Source organism: Canis lupus, chromosome X (genome assembly GCF_003254725.2).
Source record: "Canis lupus dingo isolate Sandy chromosome X, ASM325472v2, whole genome shotgun sequence".
Classification (NCBI taxonomy): Eukaryota; Metazoa; Chordata; class Mammalia; order Carnivora; family Canidae; genus Canis; species Canis lupus.
Genome location: NC_064281.1, coordinates 43,624,539 through 43,650,488, shown reverse-complemented (window position 1 = coordinate 43,650,488; position 25,950 = coordinate 43,624,539). Strand labels below are relative to the sequence as shown.

General features: G+C 44.0%; 1 protein-coding gene across 1 annotated transcript in view; it reads left to right on the top strand.

The window, feature by feature from the left end:
* Positions 1 to 1,632: 1,632 nt before the first annotated feature.
* SHROOM4 (shroom family member 4) overlaps positions 1,633 to 25,950 on the top strand; it is a 273,867-nt gene continuing 249,549 nt past the window's right edge. Inside the window, exon 1 of the mRNA XM_025468625.3 lies at positions 1,633 to 1,930. Within this exon, the coding sequence (XP_025324410.1) occupies positions 1,814 to 1,930 (117 nt within the window). The 5' untranslated portion in view covers positions 1,633 to 1,813. The remainder of the gene's footprint in view (positions 1,931 to 25,950) is intronic.

Sequence of the window (25,950 nt, the reverse complement as noted above, 5' to 3'; positions counted from 1 at the left end):
AAGTCAGGTCAGCATCATGTAATGCAGGCAGTTTAGAAGGCTAAGAAAGGATTGGGGGAGGGAGGGAGGCCTGTGAGAGAAGTTTCATTGGCCTGCTTGGGTACACAGCAGGCAAGGGAAAGAGTCAGGGACAGGTGAGGAAATGGAAGTAGAGTGGAAACCTCATTTGCAGAAAGCTGACTGTGGAAGGCAGGGAGCTACAGTATGTTCCTTGGTGATGAGAAACAAGCTGCACAGGAAGAGGGCAAGAGAATGGACAGGCAAGAGGGAGCAGGAAGCCCCCTTGAGTCTCAGCTGAGCCTTCAAAACTTTCCCTGCTAGTGTGAGGCCCTTTAAAAACTCACTGCTGGGACGCCTGGGTGGCTCATCAGTTGAGGGTCTGCCTTCAGCCCAGGGTGCAATCCTAGAGTCCTGGGATTGAGTCCCACATCAGGCTCCCTGCATGGAGCCTGCTTCTCCCTCTGCCTGTGTCTCTGCCTCTCTCTGTGTGTGTCTCTCATGAATAAATAAAATAAAATCTTTAAAAAAATAAATAAAAATGCAAATACTTAAAAAAAATAAAAACCCACTGCCTGCATGTGGTTCTAGGGACAAAACCCCAGAGAAGGTAGGTAACTTGTTTAGGTCAAGACTGAGAAATCAGCATAAGATTTGGTAACAGATTCACTTTTTGAGACTATTACTGTGGGTGTTTGCTTGCATGTGCACGTGCGTGTGTGTATGTGTGTGTGTGTTTGGTCTGTTCTAAAAGCCCCGCTCAGAAATTACAGGCTCAAGGATGAACAGCTGAGGAGAAATCTGGACCCTGTCTAAAAGCTGATTCTTCCAAAAGCCACAACATTGTTAACTGGCCAGCTTATCAATGGATGCTTTTTCCTTTAGGTTTGTTAGGAACGGAAACAATACTACTAGTCTGCTAGCAGTCTGCCGATTCCTGGCTTGGTCATCTCAGTGGGGCAAGTGCAAGGCCATGCCAGGAACTCCAGATGACTGGAACATACACAAGCACAGTGCTACCCACAGACGCCAGCGCTGAGCCAGGGTGCGGCTATGCCCAGGCAGGGGGCATCCTCAAAGTGCTTCTTTATTTAAACTATGCTCCGGGGCAATGTTTCATAATGACCCCACACACCTAGTGCAAACACACAGAGCAGCCTACACACACAGTCCCACTGTGTTCGCTGGCCTGCTTGCTTTACTTTCCATTCCTCTAGGCAAGGTCCACAAATTAGCAGCCTTGTAACCCTCCCAGGACCCGGTTTTGGGACCTTCAGAAGAAAAAGGCAGTCAGAGAAACACGAACTCGGTAATCGGGAAGCCAGCGTTTCAGCCCACTCGGCCACGCGGGCTACCCACACTAACGACTTTCACCTCCCTTTGCCTCTGCTGGCTGGAGGGGCGGGGAACCCGGCGGTAAGGAGGGGGACCAAAGCGGGGGAGCAGCTTGAATGAAACAATGTAACAATTGATGTGAGAGGCCTTGCCTCACGCTTGCTCCCCAGCGATCCTATAGGCGAGGTCGCACTGACTGCCCCTCCCCATTGCTCCGTTTTCTCGTCCATTACGCGCTATCCCTCCGCCTCTCCTTCTTTCTTTTCTTTTTTTCCTTCTCCTCCCTCCCCTTTCTCCAGCTCCGTGTCATTTCCTCCTCGCGCTCGCCAGCTGCCCGAGCGTCTCCAGCCGGGAGAGTAGGCGGAGCAGGGCGGCGCGGGGTGGCGTAGCGCTGGAGGGCGCTGGTGGCGGAGCTGCTGGGGGCGGAGGCAACGTAGCCCCCGAGGAAAAGGAGCCTCGCGGCGCCTGAGCCGAGCGGAGGATGGAGAACCCGCCTGGGTCCTTCCAGTACGTCCCTGTGCAGCTGCAAGGCGGGGCGCCCTGGGGCTTCACCCTGAAAGGGGGTCTGGAACACTGCGAACCGCTCACAGTGTCTAAGGTAAGAACTGGCGCCTCGGTCCCAGCGGTGCCCAACTTTGAATGGGCAAGCGGGTGCGCAGGCTGCCCTGGGACGCGGCCCTCAGACCAACTTTGAAACTTGGTCCGGGCTGAGGGTGAGAGCCCTCCCGTGGAGCATTAGCGGCACGGAGGGATCTCGCCACCAGCCCGGGCGCAGACACCCATGACGGGTGGCGGGAGTACAGGATGGGAGCATTGCTGGCCCGGGGGCTTGAGCCCTACGCGCACACACTCGCTAGGCTCCGGGGTGCAGGTTTTGCTCCTCCACGTCGGGGCGGCTGTTCCCCTCAGTTTGAGCTGGAGGAAGCGGTGGCTATTGGGGGGTTTCTCCTTGGAAGTTCCCTCGCCCTTGAGGGACAGACAGCGCCGCTTGGCAGCTCCCTTAGCAGCGTTGCCTCCTCCGCCGACTCGCGGGTCGTCCCACCCGGGCAGGTTGCAGGGCGAGGGTCTGGTGTGGGAACGGAGATGAGACACTGGTGGCTTTCGTCAGCCTCACTTCCCACGACCGGACGCGCGCACATCCATTCAGCTGGCGAGGCTTTGCTCCTGCCGGTTCGGCTCGGCCTTACCCTCCCTCCGGAGTCCTGCCCCAGCGCCGGCGAGATTTCCTGCACGTTGAGAAGTGTGGAGGAAACTTTTGCGCCATGGAGCGCAGCTGTGCTGGAGCTGCTGCTGCCGCCGCCAGGGTTTGTTTGTTTTAGGAGTTTGTGATCTGCTGGAAGCCAAGTTGCAGCCCAGGACTGGGGAGAGGACCTCTCCTGAGTGCTCCAGTACCCCCTCCTCCAGAAGGAGCCATCCCCAGTAGGGGTGAGGGGGTGTGGGGGCCCTGGGGGGCTGTTACTGGGAAGAGAGATGTGTAGGGCCGTTCACCTTGAGGCGCCAGATTGCCAAGTGAATGAACTTTGGAACTTCATCCCATTTTTTTGTTTTTGTTTTTGTTTCTCTTAAATGCTCAAGTCTGAAAAGCTCTTCCCCTTCCCACCCACTCAAATTGCAGTTGAGGCTGTACATGTGGGCTTGGGCTGGAGATGGAAAGCTGTGGCTTCTAGGCAGGGATCAAATGTCACTATTTTTTTGGCTTTGTAAGGGAGGTCACGTTTCAGCAGGGGGTGGCCAATGCCCTGCCACACCTCCACAGGGTGCTGCTTTACCCCTTGCATTGGGCCCACTGGCTAGCCTGTAGGGGAGAGGTTCCTTCAGGCCTTGGGGCCCATGCTCTTAGCAACCTTGGGGTATTGCCATGGGGTATACCAATCTGCTTGAGCAGTATGAGGTACCTGAAGCAAAACTTTGAGGAGCTGTTGGGGAAACCTGGGATGTTTGCCCCGGCCCCCCCAACACCAATAACCAGCCCATAGTTTCATCCACCTCTTCCTTCCCCATACTGGTCCCCATACTGGTATTTCTAACCAGGCTGAGATGCCTTTGTCACCCACTATCACATCCCCTCTTAAGGCACTCTCCCTCCAATAGTCTCAGGAGGGAATTATATAAACCTTTTTTTAACCAAAGAAAACAAGAACACTCTCCAACAACCATTTTGGGGAGGGGAATCCCAGCTTTCAGGAATTCCTTCTAATCAGACTCCTCTCTTCCTTCTTTCCACCAAGGTCAGAATGGGCTATGCAGCCCTCCATGATCTGGCAGTTCCTCCCTTTCTTTTTCTCCTTACACCACCCACAGAATTTCCACAGTCTGCCTAGACAACCTATCTTGGAAAGGTCGTTTTTCACCTCTGCCCAGGGCTGAGCCATCCTGAGAAACGCCCCAGAGAGTGCTTACTGCTATGGCCCTGGATTGTTTTGCAGAGCCAGTGCTGAGCATAGCAGGGGGTGTTACTAAGTATGGGGCAGCCAGCAATTTGTGGTCTGGCTGGGGGATTATTTGAGGGTAGATGAGGGTTTCCTTGGCTAAGCTGTTGAGGAAGTGACTCCTGTGTTGAGAGGCAGGGTGCCTTTTAATGATTCCCTTTCTGCTGAACATACAGTTGACCCCTATTATATGAAAACTCATTACTACACACATTTGGGTATGCAGGGAGCAAAAGCATTTATCCTATTCCTCCCAAATGGCCTGGTACCTTACAGTAAAAGCCAGTTGTATATAACATGGTTAGCCCCAATATTACATAAAGAGGCCATAGTATTTTTTAAGTGCAATAATTGCCTGTATTTTTTTCTTGCCAAGACACTCTGTGGCAGAGTTCATTAGTCCCCTTTTCATTTTTCTAATTTAGTTTTGTTTCCCCTTATGCTTCAGAACAATACAACTTTCTTCTTGAAAATAGCCTCAGTTTGCACACACTGGTGCGGAAGGGATGGAAGGTCATAGAAAGAGAATTGTATTGGAAGATTGGAACCTTGGGTTCTAATCCTTGCTCTGACACTCATTAGCTTGGGGATCCTGAGTACATCCCTTGCCCTGCCTGGGCTGAGGTGTTCTCACATCTATAATGAGATTCAAGTGGGTGGTCTTTAAATAAGACTTATGACAGGGATCCCTGGGTGGTGCAGCGGTTTAGCGCCTGTCTTTGGCCCAGGGCGCGATCCTGGAGACCCAGGATCGAATCCCACATCGGGCTCCCGGTGCATGGAGCCTGCTTCTCCCTCTGCCTGTGTCTTTGCCTCTCTCTCCCTCTCTCTCTCTGTGACTATCATAAATAAATAAAAATTAAAAAAAAAAAAAAAAATAAAAAAAAAAGACTTATGACAGCCCAGTAGGCATTGTTTTCTCCTCAGAAGGGTTGTGGACTGAAGAGGTGGCTTTGCTCCATTTGCATACAGTGTTGCTGTTTATACTGTGTTTCCATATCCCTTATTTCATTAGCCTCTTACCTCCCATCCCCCCCATCCCCCCCACCCTGTGAGGCAGTCAGGGAAGGTTGTAGAGAAATGGATGGAAAAACTGAGGCAGTGATGCAGTGAGTGGCTTGTCTAGGTCTGCCAGACAGTAAGTCAGTGGTAGGCTCCAGGGCTTTATTTTCTACTACATGGAGAGTTTCTTTATTCTTCTGGTAGTACTGCGGTTTGTGCAGGGGTATGGGGCAGAACCATTCAGGGATGCATCTAGTCTTGACAGTTTCCCCAGTGACTCTTTCCATCCCAGCCTGTGGTTCCACAGTAGGTGAGGACTGGGTTGTGGACACTCCTTGCTGAAGTCTGGGCTTAGAGAGTAGAAAAGGACTGTTTTAGTGCCTCCAAATTACTGTAATAATCTCAGGTCAGGCAGAGAGAGAGAGGTGAGGTGCAAGAACCATGGTGGGGAATGCTGGAGAACCTCCTTTCGTGACAGGGAAAAAAAGGCAATTTGGGTCTGGTGTGGTGTACATGTTTAGAGATAGCTTGTGGAGAAATCTTGGGAGTGGAGGGAGTTGAGAAAGGGTGAACAGTGGGAAAAGACTGCGTAGAGTGTGAAAGGCTACCTCATATTTGTCCTGGGAGAACCTTTGGATCAGGAAATCATCAAGTTGGTTGGGAAATGGTTGATTTCCTAGTGGCTCCTGTGATTTCCTCAAACATGGGGAATTCAGCTGCCCAAGTTTTTTTTTAAGATTTTATTTATTTATTCATGAGAAAGAGAGAGAGAGAGAGAGAGAGATAGAGGCAGAGACACAGGCAGAGGGAGAAGCAAACGGACACAGGCAGGGGAGAAGCAGGCTCCAAGCAGGGAGCCCGATGTGGGACTCGATCCTGGGACCCCAGAATCATGCCCTGGGCCGAAGGCAGCACTAAACCGCCGAGCCACCCAGGCTGCCCTAGCTGCCCAAGTTTTAGGAGACTGGTGTCTTCTCACAATTCAGTGAGAAAGAAAAAGGAAATGTTTTTTTTTTTTTAAATAACCTGCTATTGATTATCCCAAGTGTTAAGGGATGGCTTATGATTTCCCCATACATTGTGATTTTTCCAAGGAAGCACAACCCACACAGGACTTGGTCCCATGACCTTCGTATTATTAATTCCTTTGTTTAGCATCTTATACTACCTTATTGGCCCAGGAGGCCTGTTTGGATAAAGTGGAGATTCTCTTCTAATTGTATTTATCTGTTTTGCCACCTAGGGATGCCCCTCTACAGTGTAGACAGTCATCCATGAAGTTGATTCCCCATACTGGAAAAGATCTTTGGGGATGGGTGACCTTTCCCAGGTTCTGGCAGCAATGATTCTGCATCAAATAGGGCCTCTCAGAGGTCTCAGAGATTCAGATTGTATCCTTAGGTGGCACATATGTGTGTGTATGTGTGTGTGTGAGAGAGAGAGAGAGAGAGAGATGTAGAGAGAAAGACAGACAAATGGACAGACAGATACACAGAGAGTTCCTGACCTCTAGCGTGAAGGTTCCCCTCTTCATTTTGAGTTCTTGGAAGTGTGTCCTGAGGTTGGCTGAAGGTGAAGAAGAGAAGGGGTGGAGGCCAGTGGGGATGCAAGAGAAGGAGCTAAACTGGGGAGAAGATAGGCTTATCCTATGTATTTGCCCTCTTCCTGGCCCTTTTTTGGTGGCAGTCTCCATCAGGCACAGTGAAGCAAGTGGCCACTAGTTACTGCCCTGGAACAAAGCAGGGTGGGGTGGGGAAGTAGCTTGGAGGGGAATGAAACTTCACCTCCTTCACTTACGGTGCATTTCTGTTGCTGTATCATTTTACCATCTCTAGATCCAAATGTCTGTTTGTTAAGTGGGGGTAGGCATACTTGTCCCATCTTTATTATCAAAGATGACATGAGGATGAATTGGGACAGCTCTAATACTGTTTGCTATCATTAGCCTAGGAAGATGGCAGGGCATGCCCTTTAAGGTTTTTTTTTAGCTTCCTCCCCACCTCCAATCTCCACCAGGACTGACCTTATTTCCTAGAAGAAGCACAAAAAGAGGCAGTTGAGATTTCAATAGGACATGGGTTAAGTCAGATTAAGGCTGTCTTGTGGCTGGCATTGAATTTGGCTGCGAGTTTGAGTTCTTACTGGCTGCAAAGGTGGTGTTATATGAGAACCAGTAGTTCCTGTGAAGCCTTCACGCTGGGCGCACCCAAGACCAGGGCTTGGCATTCATAAAGGGACCTTCATGGGGTATGCTTCTCTGGAGCTTCGTCCAGACTGGGTGCTTACATGAATCCCCCTCCTCATCTGCCTCTGGAATAAGCAAAGATGTCTGGGGCCAGAGTTCCCCAACTCTCCCAGAAAGTCGAAGGCATGTGGAGACGTGGAGTAGGAATCCATCCAAAAAGATACAGAGAAGGCTGGAGGGAGGTAGAGCAAGAAGGGCAGGTGGTATGTCTGGTAACCCTTGGCTGAGTTTTGGGTACACACTATTTTGGGGCCTGCTGGGCTGTCATAATACACCTGGTACCCTATTGATATCCACACATGTGCTCCCTTAAGTGAAAAAAGCCAAGCCTGTTAGAGGATTTTCCCTCTCTAAAACCTCAAAGAAAAGAATTCAACTCCAGCTGGAAGACACTTGAGTATTGTCCCTTTAAAAAAATTAAAATTATTTCCCCTTTTGCTCTCCCCTACCCCTCCCAGGAATTTTTTTGTAAGATTTTATTCATTTATTTATTCGAGAGAGAGAGAGAGAGAGAGAGAGAGAGGCAGAGGGAGAAGCAGGCTCTATGCAGGGAGCCTGATGTGGGACTCAATCCCTGATCTCCAGGATCAGGCCCTGGGCCCAAGGCGGCACTAAACGGCCGAGCCACACGGGCTGCCCCCAATTTTTTTTTTTTAAAGAGGAAAGAGGGACTCAGGCTAGAGATTGGAGTTTATGGAGTGATTATCCATAGGGAACATCACAGTTTTTCTAGTTAGGCTTCTTAAGAGCCAGTGGGCGAGGGGCGGGGAGGGGAGATACTGACAGATCTGAGGACTGTTAATTGCTTCCCCACCCCCATCAGGCACCAAAGGACAGACTTGACTCAGGACCACTAATCTAATGCTGTTCTTGGAGGAGGCCTAGCTAGGATCCCAGATTCTCAGTCAAGAGGGCCTTTTGGAAGTCACCTGGTCTTAATCTTAACCAGTCCATTAGCCTTCTACTAGCTTTGAACTTGTTCTCCTGTGCTCATATGGGGAGTTCACTCCCTTCTTAACTAGTCCATTTCCTGGTTGGAAAGTTTTGACTGTAGACAACTTTTTCATATGTTGAATAGAAATCATTATCCCTCTACCTTCTCTCCGTGGGTCCTAGCCCTACCTTCTAGGACCACACAAAACAAGAATGCTTTCTCTTTGTCTCAGGGCAGCCTTTGGGAGGTCCAAAGACACAGACTATGTCCCCTGTCTCACTTTTCTGGCTAAAGAGCCTTAGCAATTTCAGCTATTCCTATGGCATCTGAGATCCAGCCTCCTCTCCTGTTTCCTCTTCACACTCTGGGTGCACTCCAGCCTGTCCATGTTCCTCTTGAGTTATGAAGCCCACAGCTAAATACAATAACTGAGAAGACTAGGACCATTCTTTAAAAAAAATACAGCCAAAGACCGCTTTGGCTCTTTCCGGTATCCATGGCATACAACAGACCTTGTGTCAAGCAAAACCTTTTAGTGGAAGTACCTTGCTGCTGCCAAGCCATACCTGCCAAAGGCCGCCTTACATAGGCATCTGAGACAGCCACGTAATAGATTTGGGAGGGACACATTTCATCTCTTATTGTTTCTTTAGCCCAGGCTAGCATTGAGAAAAAGTGTTCTAAGGGAGATGAGAAAGAAGATATAAGCTCTGACCTCAAGGAGCATACGTGTCTATACAAAAAGTTACAAAGAAGGAAGTTGAGTAACAAAAGGAAGTGGCATTTAATGAATAGCATCAAAATCAGAACTTCAAGACATCAGAATTTTTTTTATCAGCCTTTGGCTTGGAATTTGTAGGAGTAATGTCTCTGAACTGAATTTTCCCCTTCTGAGAAAAATAGATATCTCCAAGTTTGAAGATGCTGACTATGTAATATAAAAAAAAATCTCCACTTACAGAGCTCCTATATAGGAATTTAGGCACAGCAGTCTCTGTGGCAACCCCCTGTCAAATATTCATCTCCCTGCATATTGTCACTGACACCGACTGCAAAGCTCCTGCTGTTCCTGCCATCCCTGGGTTTGAGGTCTGTCTAAACCTGGAATGCCCTTAAGAGTCACTTCTGTGGGAGGCCTTGCACCCACGGCCCTGTCTCCCAGTAGGAGGGAGACCCCTCACATCCACCAGTTTGTCACCAAAGTTGGGCAAACATCTTTTCTTGCCACTAAAGCACTGACTGGGGAGGATATTGGAATGGAGCTTAATCCTCATCATTATGGAAGGATGAGAGGCCTGGAGAAGAGAGAGGGGAAGGCTGGGGAATCTGTCTTTCTGACATGATGTTATCTATAGTGACTCAGTTCATAGCAGTTTTGGAGAGGCCTATTTAGTCCATGGCATATGACCGATGGAATTATAGAACCTAACCATCATTTATAATATTCTGCCCATGGGATACTATCCACAGTTCCAAGATGTTTATTTACGAAAATGATTCTTGGAAAACAATTTCTTCAGAAGTTAGGGACAAGTGCTCTAGATTCACTGTTACACAGATCTAGGTCGGGTTGGGGTTCTGCTACTATCAACGTGCCCAGTGTGTTCTTGTTCTTGATGCTGGGACAAGATGTGTGTGCACAGTGTATTTATGGTTGAATTTATCTCTGAAATTGAACTCCCAGTTTGCCTGTTGCCTTGTAACCAGCGATTGCTTATGTTGATATCTAGATCACTTTCACTTAATTTCTGGGCAGCCGGTATTTTGTCTCCTGGTGCTCTCCTGAAAAAAAAAATCCCATCAGACAGACTTCAAATAAGTCATTAATGAGTAAGTGGAGATATTTCTTTTTCCTGGCTGAAGACTACCTTCCAAGGAATGGGATGCGGGTAGAGCTTGGTCTCCTTATACCTCTTTGCCACATCCAGTGTAAATAGGCCAAGTGGAAAGATTGTCTTGGGCATTAGTTTTGCAAGGGATGATCCGTTCTCCCTCACATCACATTGGCATGTTTACTTGGGCACCAAGCCAGCCCAGTCAGGCCCTGAAGTTGCAAAGATCAAGATGACTTGGTTTCTCGAAGTGACTAACCCTTCCCCTTTGACTCCACCTCCACTCCCTCCTCTTGCAGTGCAAGTCTATGACTGTGCTGTGTCCCAGAGTGAACACTGCCTAGTAGCAACAGACACATTTTCCAGGCATCCAGGCTGCCATTCTTTCATGTCCAATCTTTGCTTCCCAGCCCCCATGCATCAGCACCAGTTGCTTAAAGCCTGCATTTTGGACTGGCTCATTCATGTGCTATTGCTTCTTTGTTCATTCATTGGCTTCTCTGCCCTCTGTCCAAAACCCAACTTTTTTTTCTTCTTTTTTCACAGGTCAGTTGTACCAACTTTGTCCCTCTTGGCTCAGCCATGCTTCCAGTGGGGCGGGTAAGAGAAGCTCGCAGAGTTAAGGTTGATAAAGTTTGAAAACACTCAGCAAATTAATAGCCAGGTCAGCGGGTTATTTTCTCACACCGTGTGTCTCTCTCTGTCCTGTTTCAGTAGAGGACAGGCCCTTTGTCGCCTTCCTGATACTCTTTTTATCAACTTGCAGAGTAATTTTGGCGTGCTACTTCCCTTCTCTGTCCTCTCCTGTTTCTTTTTTTCTTTTTTTTTTAAGATTTTATTTGTTTGTTTATTTGTTTATTTATTTATTTGACAGAGAGAGCAAGCACAAGCAGGGTGAGTGGCAGGCAGAGGGAGAGGGAGAAACAGGCTCCTGCTGAGTGGGGAGCCTGATATGGGGCTCGATCCCAAGACTCTGGGATCATGACCTGAGCCAAAGGCAGATGCTTAACCTACTGAGCCACCCAGGTACCCCATCCCCTCTTGTTTCTTCTTTGACTCCCTGCTGGGGGGGGGCGTGGGGGGAGCGGGGCGAGCTTCTGCTTTATTGAAAGGTCAGTCGTTAAGGGCCCCAGGACCTTTGCCTGCTCTGGTCTGTGGAAGGGTGAAGGCTGTCCAACAGCAGGCAGTTATTACAGTGCACTGCTTTTCTCCACACTCCTACTTCCTGTCTTCCCCGAAGTGGCTGTTTCCTGGTACATTCTCAGGGATGGCAAGTGGCATGGTCTGTTAACTTTCACTCCAGCCTTTTAATATTACATCTGTAAGGAATGCGAGAGGTGGGACTAATTTGACAAGATCAAGGGTTAAAACCAGTGATGGACAGACCCTTTGTGGTGTCTTCTGGCCCCCACCCTAATGCCACTCAGCAGATTCCCAGCTAGATGCTCAACTCTCTTCCTGAGCCTCTGGCATGGAAGTTTTGAATGGTTCTCCTATCCTGCCTTTCACGGTCCATCAGAAATTGATTTTTGGGGGTGGGGGTTGGGAGTGATAGGAGGTAGACCTAGGAGTAAAGCTGGTTCTACTAGTTCTTCTGGAAAGGGGTTAGAGTCTCATGGCTGTAGCCCCATCTTCACTTATGAGAAGATGACAAGCTAAAGCCTTGTCTTTGTTGAGCTGCCTTGCTGTTTTCCATTTCTTTTTGCTTGTGTTTGATGTAAGTAAAAGCTCCTGTGAAAACTTATGCAGGTTGGCAGCTTTTGATAGCATCTTATCTGACTGAGAGGGTGAGTGATGACATCTTGGAGCCTCAGGGGTGAGTAACTGGGTCTTGATTTTCATATTCTTTGAAGGGCTTGACTGAGAGTTTGGGGCTCTCTGTGAAGTTTGCAATCAGGGAGTATCAAGACAACAGGCTGAAAAGTGGACCACGCAAGGACCTGGATATTCCACTTGTGTGCTTGTGTACTCACTGGGTAGAGGCCATGTAGTTTGGTTGGATTTCAGCAACTACTTGAACCCAAAGGGTAGTCAAGGCCTAGATATGGTGTGATAGGAGAGGTAATAGACCTGCTGTGTTGCAAAGCCTATTGCTTCCAGGTGTTTTACATGTATATTCCCATTTAACTTTTACAGTAACTCTTTGAGGTAGATAATGATGTCTCCATGGTGCAGATAAGGGGATGGAGGCTTGGGGAAGTTAAGTAATAGAGTGTAAGTCACACAATAAGTGGAAAAGCTGGCACTGCAATTTACTTCTGTCGACTTCCAAATCCCAAATTCTTTCTATAGTACCATGTTCACAGAGGTGAACAGATGAAAGAGAAAGAAAAAAAAAAAGAACTGGGTAAGAATATAAGGGGGGTGGTGTGGAAAGAATTGAAATAGAGAAATAAAATAGAAATGAAAGAGAAAAATGAGTGGGGGTGAGGGAGAAGAAGAGAGGAAGTAGGGGAGAGAGAAATGAGGGAAATGTAATTTTGTGCAAAAGCCAGTAACATTGCCAATATATGATCCTCAGGGATCAGGGTGAAAGGAAGGATTTTGCTTTTATTTTGTTTTAAATCTCAAATCAGGGTAAAGGGTATGGGCCTGTATTCAGAAGGCCTGAAGTTCAGTTTTTGCTTTGCCACTCAGTTGTATGTCATTGGGCAAGTCATTTCCTTCTCTATGTCTCAATTTCCTCTTTTGCAAAATGAAAATGATAGAACTCATGCTTTTTTCCCAAGAGAGAGGGAGATTGATTTTATCCTTTATCTCATATAAGTACTAGATGTGTATGTGATTTGAAAAAGAAAAAGCATCCCACAGGTGTCTCTTAGGAGAATTTTTGAACTTAAAAAAATGAATTGTATGCAGTTATAGAATCTTTGGGAAGATGCGAAGTGGCAGGACACCTTTAATGGGATGTCTTCTGCTGCCAGAAGTTGGAAGACCAGATGTGATTTCTGGCTAATGTCTGAACATCCAGCAATTTGAAAGGCTATGCTACACCTTATTTGGCTCCTACCTAAGAACTCTAAACTAAGCCTCCAATCAATCAGTCAATCAATCAAGCAGTCAACACATATTTATTGAGTACTTTGTAAAGTGCCTAACTCTAGAGAATACAAGAGATAGCCACCATAGAAGACCTGTTCCCTGGAAGTTACAGTTTGGTTGAGGAGAGCCACTACTGCAAGATCAGGAAACAAAAATGTTTAAGTGCTGAAAGCATGGGCTAGGATCTAAGAGCAACATTTATTCAGTGGAAGGAGATTTCACTATGGGCCTATGTGATCAGGGAGCTTTGTGGGAAAAGGAAGAATTGGATATATATATATTGGATATAATTGGATATATATATTGCGGGATATATAGGATTTAGGTAGGTTGAGGTCGGGGGAAAGAAAGGCATTCATTCTGGTTAGTGTACAGGTTGCATGTCCTAAAGACACAGACAGGAGACTGAGGTGAATTTGTTCACCCCATGGTGAACTAACAGCGTGAGCTCCCCAAGGACAGGGTGTGTATTGTTTGTTCATTTATTCACTTTTAGTTCACCTTTATTCACTTGCCCAATGTCCTGGGCTATAGAATAGATTTGGTCTGGAAGTGAGTAGCCACTTTGTTGTTTTGGAGGATCAGAGTTAATGCATTAAAGGTAAAGCACTGGGACACCTGGGTGGCTCAGTGGTTGAGTGTCTGCCTTCAGCTCAGAACATGATCCTAGGGTCCTGGGATTGAGTTCCGCATTGGGCTCCCCACAAGTAGCCTGCTTTTCCTTCTCCCTCTATGTCTCTGCCTTTCTCTGTGTGTCTCTCATGGATGAATGGATAAAATCTTTAAAAAAATTTTAAAAAAGGTAAAGCACCTGACAGAGTACCAGCCACCTGAGTGCTTACATGAAGAAAGACCTAAACTGAACAACACGGATAGGCATTTCAAGGGAATCAGCCATCCTAGCAATATGCTATTGTTACACATTAGCAAGTTGTCAGATGTTAGTGGTAACACACACCATTTGGAGCTGAAGAAATGAAGGAGAGAGGGAGGTTAGTGATGAATCCCCCATAACTAAACTGGAAGTCTCAAAGTAGTTACGGGGATTGGGAGGGCCAACCAGCTTTCATTCTGTTTTGGGTCTTCCAAGACCTAGGTGTCTGTGGGACTATCCAATAAAGAAGTTCCATAGACAGCTTGGAAAAAAGGATTTGTTTACTTAAGGCCACTGATCAGTTAAAACAACAAATCATTATTTTAGGAACATAATGGTTAACATAGACAGTTTACCAATCTGTGGATTGTTTGGGAAATTAGTTAATTGCCAGACAATCTCATGCTCCAACAGACATTGGAACAGGCCTGCATTGTTATTTAATGGGCTTTTCTGGTCATAGCTTTGTCTTGTTATTTCCTCCAATCTGCAGGATGCCTGGTCACCTGAGGTGTTACTGTCTGAAGTGCCTTCTTTCGAACTTAGTACTTTCAAGTGATGGGAAAGTCCACAAATCAAACAAACACAAAATAGAAGAAACTGTCAAAATGCCAAACTTCAGACACGAACCTTGAAATATTAAAAGGTTTGAAGCTGTTAAAAAACATCAGTTGACTTGCCAAGATGTTTAAGGATTGTTTTCTATATATGAAAAATAGAATGTGGAGGCATAGTAAAGCAAACCTCAAACCAGTGGAGTCTCAAGTCTGTATTGCATTTTTGTTAGCAGTTTTCTGTTTTGCATAGTATACTATTACTAATCTGTGAATATTATCATTTTTAATATCTTGACAGTAGTATTGGTTGTTAAATGCAACCTTTGAAAAAGTGTTGTTAAACTTGCAAGTATGAATTATCTGCCTTCAGTGGTGTCCTTACCACAGTCTCATCCTGATTGTTACATTAAAATAAGGAGGAAATAGAGACTGGCTTCAAAAACTCATTTACTGCAAACCTGGATGGAAAACATAATTCTATTGCTAAGAGACTTCTGCAAATTTGGAGTGATTATCTGACCCAAACCCTAGCCCTGATGCCATGTGTACTTACATGAAATGTTCAGGAAAGGTTAATTTTGTGTGCAGATGGGCTTCCCCATCCGTCTTCTGACACCATCCTTCTGAGATTTGCTTTCTAGATCTGTTAACTTTTGTGTAGTGTTACCCACTTTCTGTGTGGTGATGAACTAAAAGTCAGAATGATGTAAAGATGCTTGTGCTGTGGAATTTGGTCTGTTCACTCCCTCCCTCCCTCCTTGTAGACAGAACTCACTTCCTACTAGGGTCTAATAGGCACATGGGTTGCTTTACCTAACTCTCCTGTCAAGGTGAAATAGCTTATAATTTATATTTGAAATTGACTTGACCATCTAGCTGCTAGAGGTATTTTTGTGAAAAAGGCAAGAGCCAGCTTGCTAACTTCTCTTTGCTGTTCTGGTAGGAAGATGATTCTCTCCCCTTCTGGATGTGAGGGGTTAAATATGTAATTTTCATATTTTCCTGTGCCTTTGGCTGGAGAAATGTGCAGTGTTCTGAAACCTGCCCAGACCCTGCACATACTGTATCTGCTTAAGGAGGGTTTTTGGCTCTTAGCCCTTCTCAGCTGCACTAGGGTTCAGGTTACATCCCTCTCCCCTTCCAGCCACTAATAAAAGCCAAAAGAATTAAGAATCAGGGAGAGTTAATTCCCACTGCTAAGACCCAGGTGGGGCCCTTCTACCTCCCATCCCGCCTTCTAGGCTGGAGCCCTAATTTAGGGCTGAGCTCTAGTCTAAGCCTATAAGTGACAGTGATCTGGAACAGGCCCCAGAAAAGCACTTGACAATCAGGTTTTACCCTATGTTAGCAGTTCTCTCCTGCCTCTCTCTCTCTCTATCCCCCACTCCCTGCCCCCACTTTTCTTTTGGGATCTTACAAGAGACCAGTGACCCCAGGGGCCAAGCCACCCAATGCTATTACATAAATGGAAATGGTGTATCATAGTTCCTTTCTTCTAAACTGGAAGACTGGGATGAATGAAGCTTCTACTTTTTACTTCTACTTAAGTCCCTGACCCAATTTCAGGACAATATTAGGAGTTTCATTCAGAATAAGAAATGTCATTCATATCTCACCCAACTTAAAAGAGATGCATAGCAATGAGCTCTGCAATAGTGAGCTCAGACAGAAGGCAGCTTTGCAGGAGGATCTTGCAAGAGCTGGGACAGGCATGAAGAAGCCTCCTTCTGGAACAACTGTACTACTGTAGTGGCCTCCCTAGTGGTTTCCCTCCCTTTGATCATCCCCCTCGCCCACTTAAGGTTATTTAAGGGTCCCTTGCTACCTGTAAAATAGCACCCAAACTACTTAAGCTTGGTGTATGGACAGTTCTCCATCTGGCTCCCTTTCAGGACCCAGGTTTTCAGGCAGAATAGTTTCCTCTCCATCCCCCCGAACATGCTGGGGAAATTCTGGCCACCAAATTCCCCATCTGGATGTTCCTTGAGTGCATTGGCTCTATGCTGCATACCTGGAAGGCCTTTTCTTCTCATCTCTGCCCCTTCCAGTTGGGCCTAATCTTCAAGCCCTAGCTCTAAGCCACAAGGGCATCATCTCAGTCCACTCCTGGTGCAAGTAATCTCTCCCTTTTTGTAGTGCTGGTACTTCTGATTTTCCAGTAGAAATCTGTGGGTACTTTGGCTGCCTTGTGTCGGCTTATTGACCCAAAGTCTTCTAGAGGATAGTGGTTATATCTTCTGTATCTTCCTCATCATCCTTCCCCATCATCACAGAGCACAAAATAGTCTCTCCATAATAGTTTGCTGGAGGTGTCACAAAGAAATTTTGTGTTCAATAATTGGTCGTTTTCCCCCTTCCACTTCTAATCCCAGATCAGAAAGAGGAGATGACTAGAAGAGCTGGATAGGATAGCCAAGTTTTCTCGTCTTTCAGTGACACCCAGTAAGTAGGATGAGCCCTGAATGACACATTGTGTGAGCTGAGGACAGAGGGAACACATAGAAGGAAATAGTGGTGCAGGTGGAAGTTGAGAGGGCTCCCAGGTGCAATCTTGGATGAGAGGGATGATGACAGCAGTGACGGATGGGAGTGATTACCCGCTTGTCTCTGAGCTGCTTGGAGTTTGGTTTGCAACAGTCGGGTTTCTTGCTACTACAGATCTTGTGTGTGAGCTGTGTTCCTGAGGCTTACACATGAGAGAGGCCTGCTGGCTGATGATCACAGCGTTCCCCTTGCTATTGGGCAGTGTTGTTTTGAAACTCTTAAAACAGCAGTCACCCCTTCTGTTGCTATGTGTTTCGGGAGGGCATAATGTGAGTCTTCCATGTTTCCCTACTTCAGCCCAAAGGATATAGCTTTATGTGAACATTTTGTGTGTGTGTGTGTGTGTGTGTGTGTGTTTCCACTTTTGCTTAAGCAAGCCCTAACATGTTCTGTCTGACTAGTCTTGGATGTGAGTCATCGTCTGGTATTTATACCGGGTGCCTTAAGTGTCCTCATTATTTGACCATGACATTCCTTTTCTCACTCTTTGATTCAAAGCTGAGAATGCCGAAAAGGATCCAGAAGAACCATCTCTGTTCTCCTTCCTAATGGGGTCTAATCTAATTGGTGGCTTACTGTCTCTGTGGAAGTCAATTAGGTCATGTCAGGGCACTAAAAGGAACAGACAAAAACTCATAGTGGCAGTACTATGACAGTTTAAAAGACACACTGTGAGGCTTTCTCTTAGTTCATTCCTGCCCAGACAACTGCTGGAGGGTTTGAATCACTGGAGCCAACTTTAGGAACAGTGCTCAAAGAGACCCCAGGAAGTGTTTGTCCTTATCAGAATCACATACTAAGTCTGAAAGGAATATACACAATCTGAGAAAGTCTTAGAGGTGATGATTCTGCATTTGCAGGCAATGGTGGAAGAAGCAGAGAATATTAGCTTGCTCCTTACTGCTTTTTCCATTAAGGTCCTTCCAGAGCTGAAAGTTTTGTTTTGGAAGCCTGCTCCTAGAGTGTGGGAATGGTAAACCCTATCAGGGTCACAGAGCTTTAGAGAGGAAGGACATGACTGCTAGTATGGTCATTTGGAGGCCAGGCAGCCAGTAAATCATTTAAGAATGAATTAAAAGTTCAAAGGGCAGGAGGGAATTCTTTGAGAGACCACATAGGTGCTTGAAAAATCAAAGGGATAACTGATATGCTTTTATTTTTTGAATGCTGGTTCGAAGGGACAAGGGAATAGAAGTCCATGATAGGAAATTGGCATTGCTATTTTATGTGCTTGGGGGCCTAAACTCTGGGCTGGGGCTGATCAAAGTTACCATACCTAAATGCCAATTATGTTCTGGGAGTTTTACATGCATAATCTCAAATCTCATCACTATTATAAATTAAGGGATGACAAAAAAAGAAAAAAGGCTTAGAGAGGCCAGACAATATTCTCTAGTAACAGGGCTAGTAGCCAGTAGAGCTGTGATTTGAATCCAGCTCTACCTGCCCCTGAATCCCAAGTTTGTCCCACTATACTTTGGAGTTTTGTTTCAAAACCCTCTTTTTGTGCCTCATGTTTTCTTTATTTTTTTCTTTTAAAGATTTATTTATTTATTATTTTTGAGAGAGAGAGAATGAGAGAGCGCACACCCAGGGAAGGAGGGGCAGAGGGAGAGGGAGAGAATCTCAAGCAGACTCCCTGCTGAGCATGGAGTCTAACACAGGCTCCATCTCATGACCCTGATATCATGATCTGAGCGGAAATCAAGAGTCGGATGCTCAACTGACTGAGCCACCCAGGCACCCTCATGTTCTCTTATACCAATATTAACTATTCCTGTTACCATGTTCTTTGTGCCATAGCATTAGAGAAAAGATCAGTTATTCCCAAGCCTTCTGGAGAAGCTTGTTAAATACAGCTCACCCTTGAAAAACATGGGCTTGCACTATGTGGGACCACTTATACAAGTATTTTTTCAATAAATATATGTACAATACTGTACATTTTTTCTCTTCCTTATGACTTTCTTAACCTATTCTTTTCTCTAGCTTACCTTATTGTAAGCATACAATATATAAACATAGAAAATATATGTTTATTTACTATTTCTGTTATCAGTAAGGCTTCCAGTCAACAGTAGGCTATTAATAATTAAGTTTTGGAACCAAGAATTATACATGGGTTTTTGATTGTGCAGGGGTTCGATGCCCCTAACCCCCATGTTGGATTAGACTCAGGATTATATGATCTAATGTGTGAGCTGTACTTAGTAGTGTCGCTATTCTAAGATGCAGAAATAGAGTTTAAGAGGGTTCAGTAGCTTTCTTTCTAAAACTCATGGGACCAGTAGGTGGTGGAGCTGGTATTCAAAATTCAGTTTATCCCATTTTAGAGTGCTTTTCCTTCACAATACCCCTGTTGACTCTTACACTGGGAGGGGGGAAGCGATGAACAAAAAATCCAACTTTATATTCTTGGCCTCTACAAAACCAACCTCTCTTAGCCTGTCCTCATTGCCACCAATTTTGTTAAGTGAGAAGTAGCTGGCATCCCTGTCTGCCTGCCTCCCTGCCTGCCAGCCTTCCTTCATTCTTCCTTTCTTCCTATCTTCCTTCCTTCCCTCCTTTCCCTCTTCCTAACACAGTGTATTTGTTTAAATTGCTATTTTGGGGATAGGTGATAAAGGTTCATGGAACAAAATTAAAATTACATAGGTGGGCAAGTGTTTCTTAATCCCTTATTTCTCTTCCCAGAGGCAACCACCGTAACCGGTTACTAGTTTACCCTTCCAAGGATAGCACCGTGCATTTTATGTGTAAGTGTATAGCATGTGCTTGTGTATTTGCATGATCAGTGTTTCTGTGTCCTTGCAGCTTATGTATTCCCTGATCCTCTCCAATCTGGCTTCTGCTGAGGTCTTCATGAGGGCTGAATTTACTAGCCTTTTCATTGTTGTCATCTTTGTCATCTTCCTTGTCTCCTTTACACAACTGTTCTCTATTTAAAACTGTGCGTTGAATAGGTAACATACTCATATGGTTCAAAATCCAGTTAGTATGAGAAAGTAGACAGAGAATAGTGTCCTACTCTCTGATGTTCTTTGTCAGCCCAGGATTCACCACCCCCTACTGTGCTTAGATTTTTTTTAATGCATCTTTCCAGAGTATCTCTATATACACAGAAAAAAAATCTGATATGGATTCTTTGTCTTGCCTCTTATACATGTTAAAACAATCTTCTGCATTTCACTTTTTTTACTTACATATACTGGAGATCTTTCTCTGTCAGTATATATATATATTGCTCCATTTTTTTTAACAGCGATATTTATATTTCATTGTTTAATAAATCTTTAGTATTGCTATCATCAGTATTGTTTCCAAGGTGCCATTCTGGTGTTCTCAAAGTCCTGCTGCCAGCATGGCTTCTGTGGTACTGAACTGTCTTGTTTCTCTACGCTCTCTCACTGTTTCTCTGTTCTCCTTTGTGACTCAACTGCCTCTCCCATCTCTATCTTGTGGGTATCCCTCAAGGCTCAGAGGTCAGCCTTGTTCTCTTTGCCTTTCTCCAGTCTTTCTCTCTGCCTCTCTCTCCTGTTTCCCTCAAGAAAGAGCACTGATGAGATCTCAAGACTCCCATCTCTTACCTTAACCTTTCCATCAGAGCTCTAGGCTCTCTGACTATCTGACTGATGGACAACGTCTACTTGAATTATTTTTCCTTCCTCATAAATTTCAAACCCCAATATGTCTAAAATAGAACTCATTCTCTTCCCCTTGCCAAACAGGCTCTGTCCTTAGCCTTCTGCCTCCCACTAAACTAGCATTAAAATCTTGGAGTTACTGCTTATTTATCCCCTATATCCAGTCAGTTACCACCCCTGTGGTGCTTCTTCCTTCAAAATAGCCTTCATGTCTTCTCCCTTCCTTTCTATTCCTGCTATTTTCATCCTTTTTGAATCCCATATTACTTCATTTCTGAATTTCTGGATTCCTGGCTGGCTCCCCTGCCTCTAGGCTCACCCCTTTAAAATTACCCTATAAGTCTTTTCCCCAATCTGAGAATTCTAGTTTCTCTGTCTGTACAACGAGGAAGCTGGGCTGATTTCCAGCTCTGACATTCTAGACCAGCAATTTTCCTAAACAGTGTGTTCCCATCTCCTGCCATTTCCACCCCTGTACTACCCTCTCTTGCTTTAATAGTTGTTAGGGCTCCCTGCTCCTAGTAGTGCCATGCACAAGTTTTTCCTCCATACTGTTCGTAGCTTCTCTATCCTGAATCAACTTACAGTTGAAAGGAATCTTAGAGGCCATTCAGTTAGGCCAACACTGAACTACTGCCTGACTGCCATGTATAAATAACACCCTTGAATTTGGTTGATCAGGCTATGCTTGAACCCTTCCATTTTATGGTAACAACTCTCTCACAAGCCAGTCCTTTGCATTGCCTGGTAGTTGGAGTTGTTATAAATCTACTACAAACTGACAGCAGTTTGTCTGCCTTTATGACACTCTGTTATTCAAAACTTCCTTCGTGTTGATTTAAATCCCAACCCCTCGAGTCTGGCATCACAAGTTCTCCATAATATGGCTACTATCTTCTCTTCCGGCCTTAAATCCTGGATACTTCCTTTGTACTGCATCCAAATAAAAAATGGCTGACATTTACTGAGCACTTACTGGATGTCAGACATTGTTCTCACTTTACGTGTATTACCTCATTTAATACATACAGCAGCCGTGTAAGTTTTTATTATTCTTCCCCATTTTACAGAGGAGGAAAAGGAGACATATGGAAATTCAAATGATTTACCCAGAGTCTTATAGCTCGTACAGGGTAATGCTAGGATTTTAATCCAGAAAGGCTGTCCCAAGAGCCTATGCTCATCATCCCTGCCATACACTGTCAGCACCAAATGTGACAACTCAGTTTTCTAAACATGCCTAATGCTTTGTTCATCATCTTCTCTTGACACCTTTCTCATCTGATCTACCCGACTAAATCCTGCCTATTCACTGAGGCCCATCACAAATTATACTTGTTTCTGATTCCATTCTACCCTGTCTTCTATCCTTCCATTCTTCCCCTTGCCTTACAAAATCCTTACAGCTTTTTCCACCTCTCCTCTAGAGCTCATCATGTTATTCCTAATGAGAAGTGTGAACTTATTTTATATCTCTCACAAAGTGTATTTCTTTTTGTATTTTATTTTATTTTTTTAATTTATTTTTATTGGTGTTCAATTTACTAACATACAGAATAACCCCCAGTGCCCGTCACCCATTCACTCCCACCCCCCGCCCTCCTCCCCTTCTACCACCTCTAGTTCGTTTCCCAGAGTTCGCAGTCTTTACGTTCTGTCTCCCTTTCTGATATTTCCCACACATTTCTTCTCCCTTCCCTTATATTCCCTTTCACTATTATTTATATTCCCCAAATGAATGAGAACATATAATGTTTGTCCTTCTCCGATTGACTTACTTCACTCAGCATAATACCCTCCAGTTCCATCCACGTTGAAGCAAATGGTGGGTATTTGTCATTTCTAATAGCTGAGTAATATTCCATTGTATACATAAACCACATCTTCTTTATCCACTCATCCTTCGATGGACACCGAGGCTCCTTCCACAGTTTGGCTATTGTGGCCATTGCTGCTAGAAACATCGGGGTGCAGGTGTCCTTGCATTTCATTGCATCTGAATCTTTGGGGTAAATCCCCAACAGTGCAATTGCTGGGTCGTAGGGCAGGTCTATTTTTAACTGTTTGAGGAACCTCCACACAGTTTTCCAGAGTGGCTGCACCAGTTCACATTCCCACCAACAGTGTAAGAGGGTTCCCTTTTCTCCGCATCCTCTCCAACATTTGTTGTTTCCTGCCTTGTTAATTTTCCCCATTCTCACTGGTGTGAGGTGGTATCTCATTGTGGTTTTGATTTGTATTTCCCTGATGGCAAGTGATGCAGAGCATTTTCTCATGTGCATGTTGGCCATGTCTATGTCTTCCTCTGTGAGATTTCTCTTCATGTCTTTTGCCCATTTCATGATTGGATTGTTTGTTTCTTTGGTGTTGAGTTTAGTAAGTTCTTTATAGATCTTGGAAACTAGCCCTTTATCTGATATGTCATTTGCAAATATCTTCTCCCATTCTGTAGGTTGTCTTTTAGTTTTGTTGACTGTTTCTTTTGCTGTGCAAAAGCTTCTTATCTTGATGAAGTCCCAATAGTTCATTTTTGCTTTTGATTCTTTTGCCTTCGTGGATGTATCTTGCAAGAAGTTACTGTGGCCGAGTTCAAAAAGGGTGTTGCCTGTGTTCTTCTCTAGGATTTTGATGGAATCTTTTTGTATTTTAAGTTTGCACAAATCTTTTCTTTCTGAATCTGGCTTCTTTCCCAGGCTCTAAATTTCATTTCTGCCATTGCCCTGTAGTTTGCACATGTATTTCCAGGTACCATCAGTGACAGGGACAAAAACCAAACAGTTCAAGCATTGCCATCCATAGTAATAAAACTTAAATATTATATGTATACATTATATACTTATTACTTTTATATTTATTAATTCTATACTGTATTACATATAATTGTGTATTTAAATGTAATTATATTTATAATGTTTTACTATATTTTATTATAAATATATTTATAGTAAATATATTTTACTATGTTTTATGAATATATATTTATACACATATATTTTAATATATAAATATATGTATATACTTAAATCAGGAGCTGAATGAAGAACAACCTAAAAATGAAGGAGAAATTTTATTAGAGCCTCTATCCCTAATCTGACTGCCTTAATATTTATTACTTGTCACCTTCCCTTTCTCTTTCCCTTAACATTTATTGCTATGCTCTCTAAAAACTGGTGTAAATTTTGCTTTCTTATATCAATGGATGGTTAGGTAGACAGATACTTCAACATTTAATCTAGACATTGTGATTTTGTGTGCGGGGGAGGGTGTGCGTGAGGGTGGAGGGAATAGACAGTAGTGGTTGGGGGGATGACTGGATGGTTAGAGGTAATTGGTTCTTTGGGAATAGAAAGATTCCTTATCTTCTATGCTAAGAAAGACTCCTTTACTGTTTTCCCCCAGCTTTATTTAGGTATGATTGACAAGTAAAATTGTACATATTTAAAGTATACAATGTGATGATTTGATATATGTATACTTTTCTGGTGAGAGCCCTTAAGATCTACTCATGGCAAATTTCAAGTATATAAAACAGTATTATTAACTATAGTCACAATACTGTATATTAGCTCCTCAGAACTTAGTCATCATATAACTGAAAGTTTGAACCCTTTGACCAACATCTCCCCATTTTCCTCACCCCTGTGAACCATCATTCTACTCTTTGTTTTTATGATTCAACTTTCTTTCCTTTTTAATTTTTTTTAGATTCCACATATAAGTAATACCACACAGTATTTGTCTGTTTCTGGCTTATTTCATTTAACATAATGTCCTTCAGGTACATCCATGTTGTCACAAATGGCAAGACTTCCTTCTTTTTATGGCTTAATAATATTCCAGTGTGTGTGTGTGTGTGTGTGTGTGTGTGTGTGTGTGTCTGTATTTATATAATCTGTGTGGTATATATATCACATATTATATCTGTGATATCTTTCTCTCTGTGTGTTTCTGTGTGTGTATGTGTATGAATGATCATGTCCTCTGCAACAGAGATAATTTTACTTAATTTACAATTTGGATGCCTTTTCTTTTTCTTGCCCACTAACTCTGGATGGGAGTTTTAGTGCTATGTTGAATAGAATTCCAGAATTCCCAAGAGTGGGCTTTTTCATCATGTTCCTGATCTTAGAGAAAAAGGTTTTAGCTTAATATTTATTACTTCTCATTTTCACTCTCCCTTGCCCTTAACATTTATTGCTGTGCTCTCTACAAACTAATGTGACTTTGCTTTTTTAAATAGATACCACTTGACCTGGATATTGGGAATGTGTGTGTGTGTGTGTGTGTGTGTGTGTGCATGCGTGTGTGCATGTGCATGAGAGAGAGACAGAGATGTGGTGGTGGTAATGGTTGGGTGGTTGGGGTTGATTCTTTTGGAGTAGAAAGGTTCCTTGCCTTCTGTGCTAAGAAAGCCCTTTTAAAATACTGCACCCTACAGAACTTGTCCCCCTTCCTTTCTTTCTCTCCTTCCTTTCCTCTATTTCCTGCATTTTAGTAGTGATTCTGGTTTCCCATTTGTATTTTGTAAATGATTTCCATCTGAAGTTTCCAAGCTCTTTGGTTGAGTGAGATATGCTTATCTATCATGTTAGACAAGAACATGATTTACTACCCAGACAAATTCAAAGGGTAACACATTGTTCTCCAAAGGATCATGATACTGTTGCTAATTCCCTGTGTGTACTAATTTAATTACATTTCAGAAGTCAGAAAAATTTAAGTAGTTCCAGTTGCAGTATTCTCGTTCACTAAGCATGGACCATAAATCACTAGTGGGTACTTTTAAAAAAATCTGTTGATGGATTGGCTAGTATTTTATATGAGTATAAGCCACCTACCTAAGGGTCTCTAAGTTGGTTTTGTGGAGCAAAATTGTGCCCTCCATCTCTCTCTGGCCCCATAATATCTTTGTCAACCCCCTGCTCCATCCCATACACCTTTCACTGGGCCCCCTTTTTTCCTCCCTTCATATATTTCATCAGACTCTAAGGGAGTTATAGACTGGTTGTGATTATTACTGAACCATATGGGAACCACACATCTTATTTTTTTCTTCTTCTATGTTCTTGAATAATGGTTATGCCTTCTTAAATGAATTTAAAAAAAAACAAGGCTAGTAGGCTGTTTTTTAACTATTGAAAAACTTATTACTGAGTAGCCCTGCCTTAATTTCATCATCTCATAAAGGAAAAGTTAATAGCCCCTCTTTTTTCTTTCAGCTAACACCTGAAATCTGTTCTACAGGAGGGGTATACCGGTTACTGCAGTATACATTAGTGTGCAGCCTTCATGACTTCTTGTTTTTAAAACAATCATTTGGATTAGAAGGGCCTGGAAGTCATTATTTAGTCTCCTTTTCTAGAATGAACTGTGCATACTGTGTAAAGTTTGACTACAAAATAAGGATACTGATTTTTATTTGCTTGGGAAATCAGTCCCTGTTTTACAGGCATATTCACTATGGTGTTGAGGCAAAGTTTAATTAATTTTAATTGAAGTATAATTGATGTATATA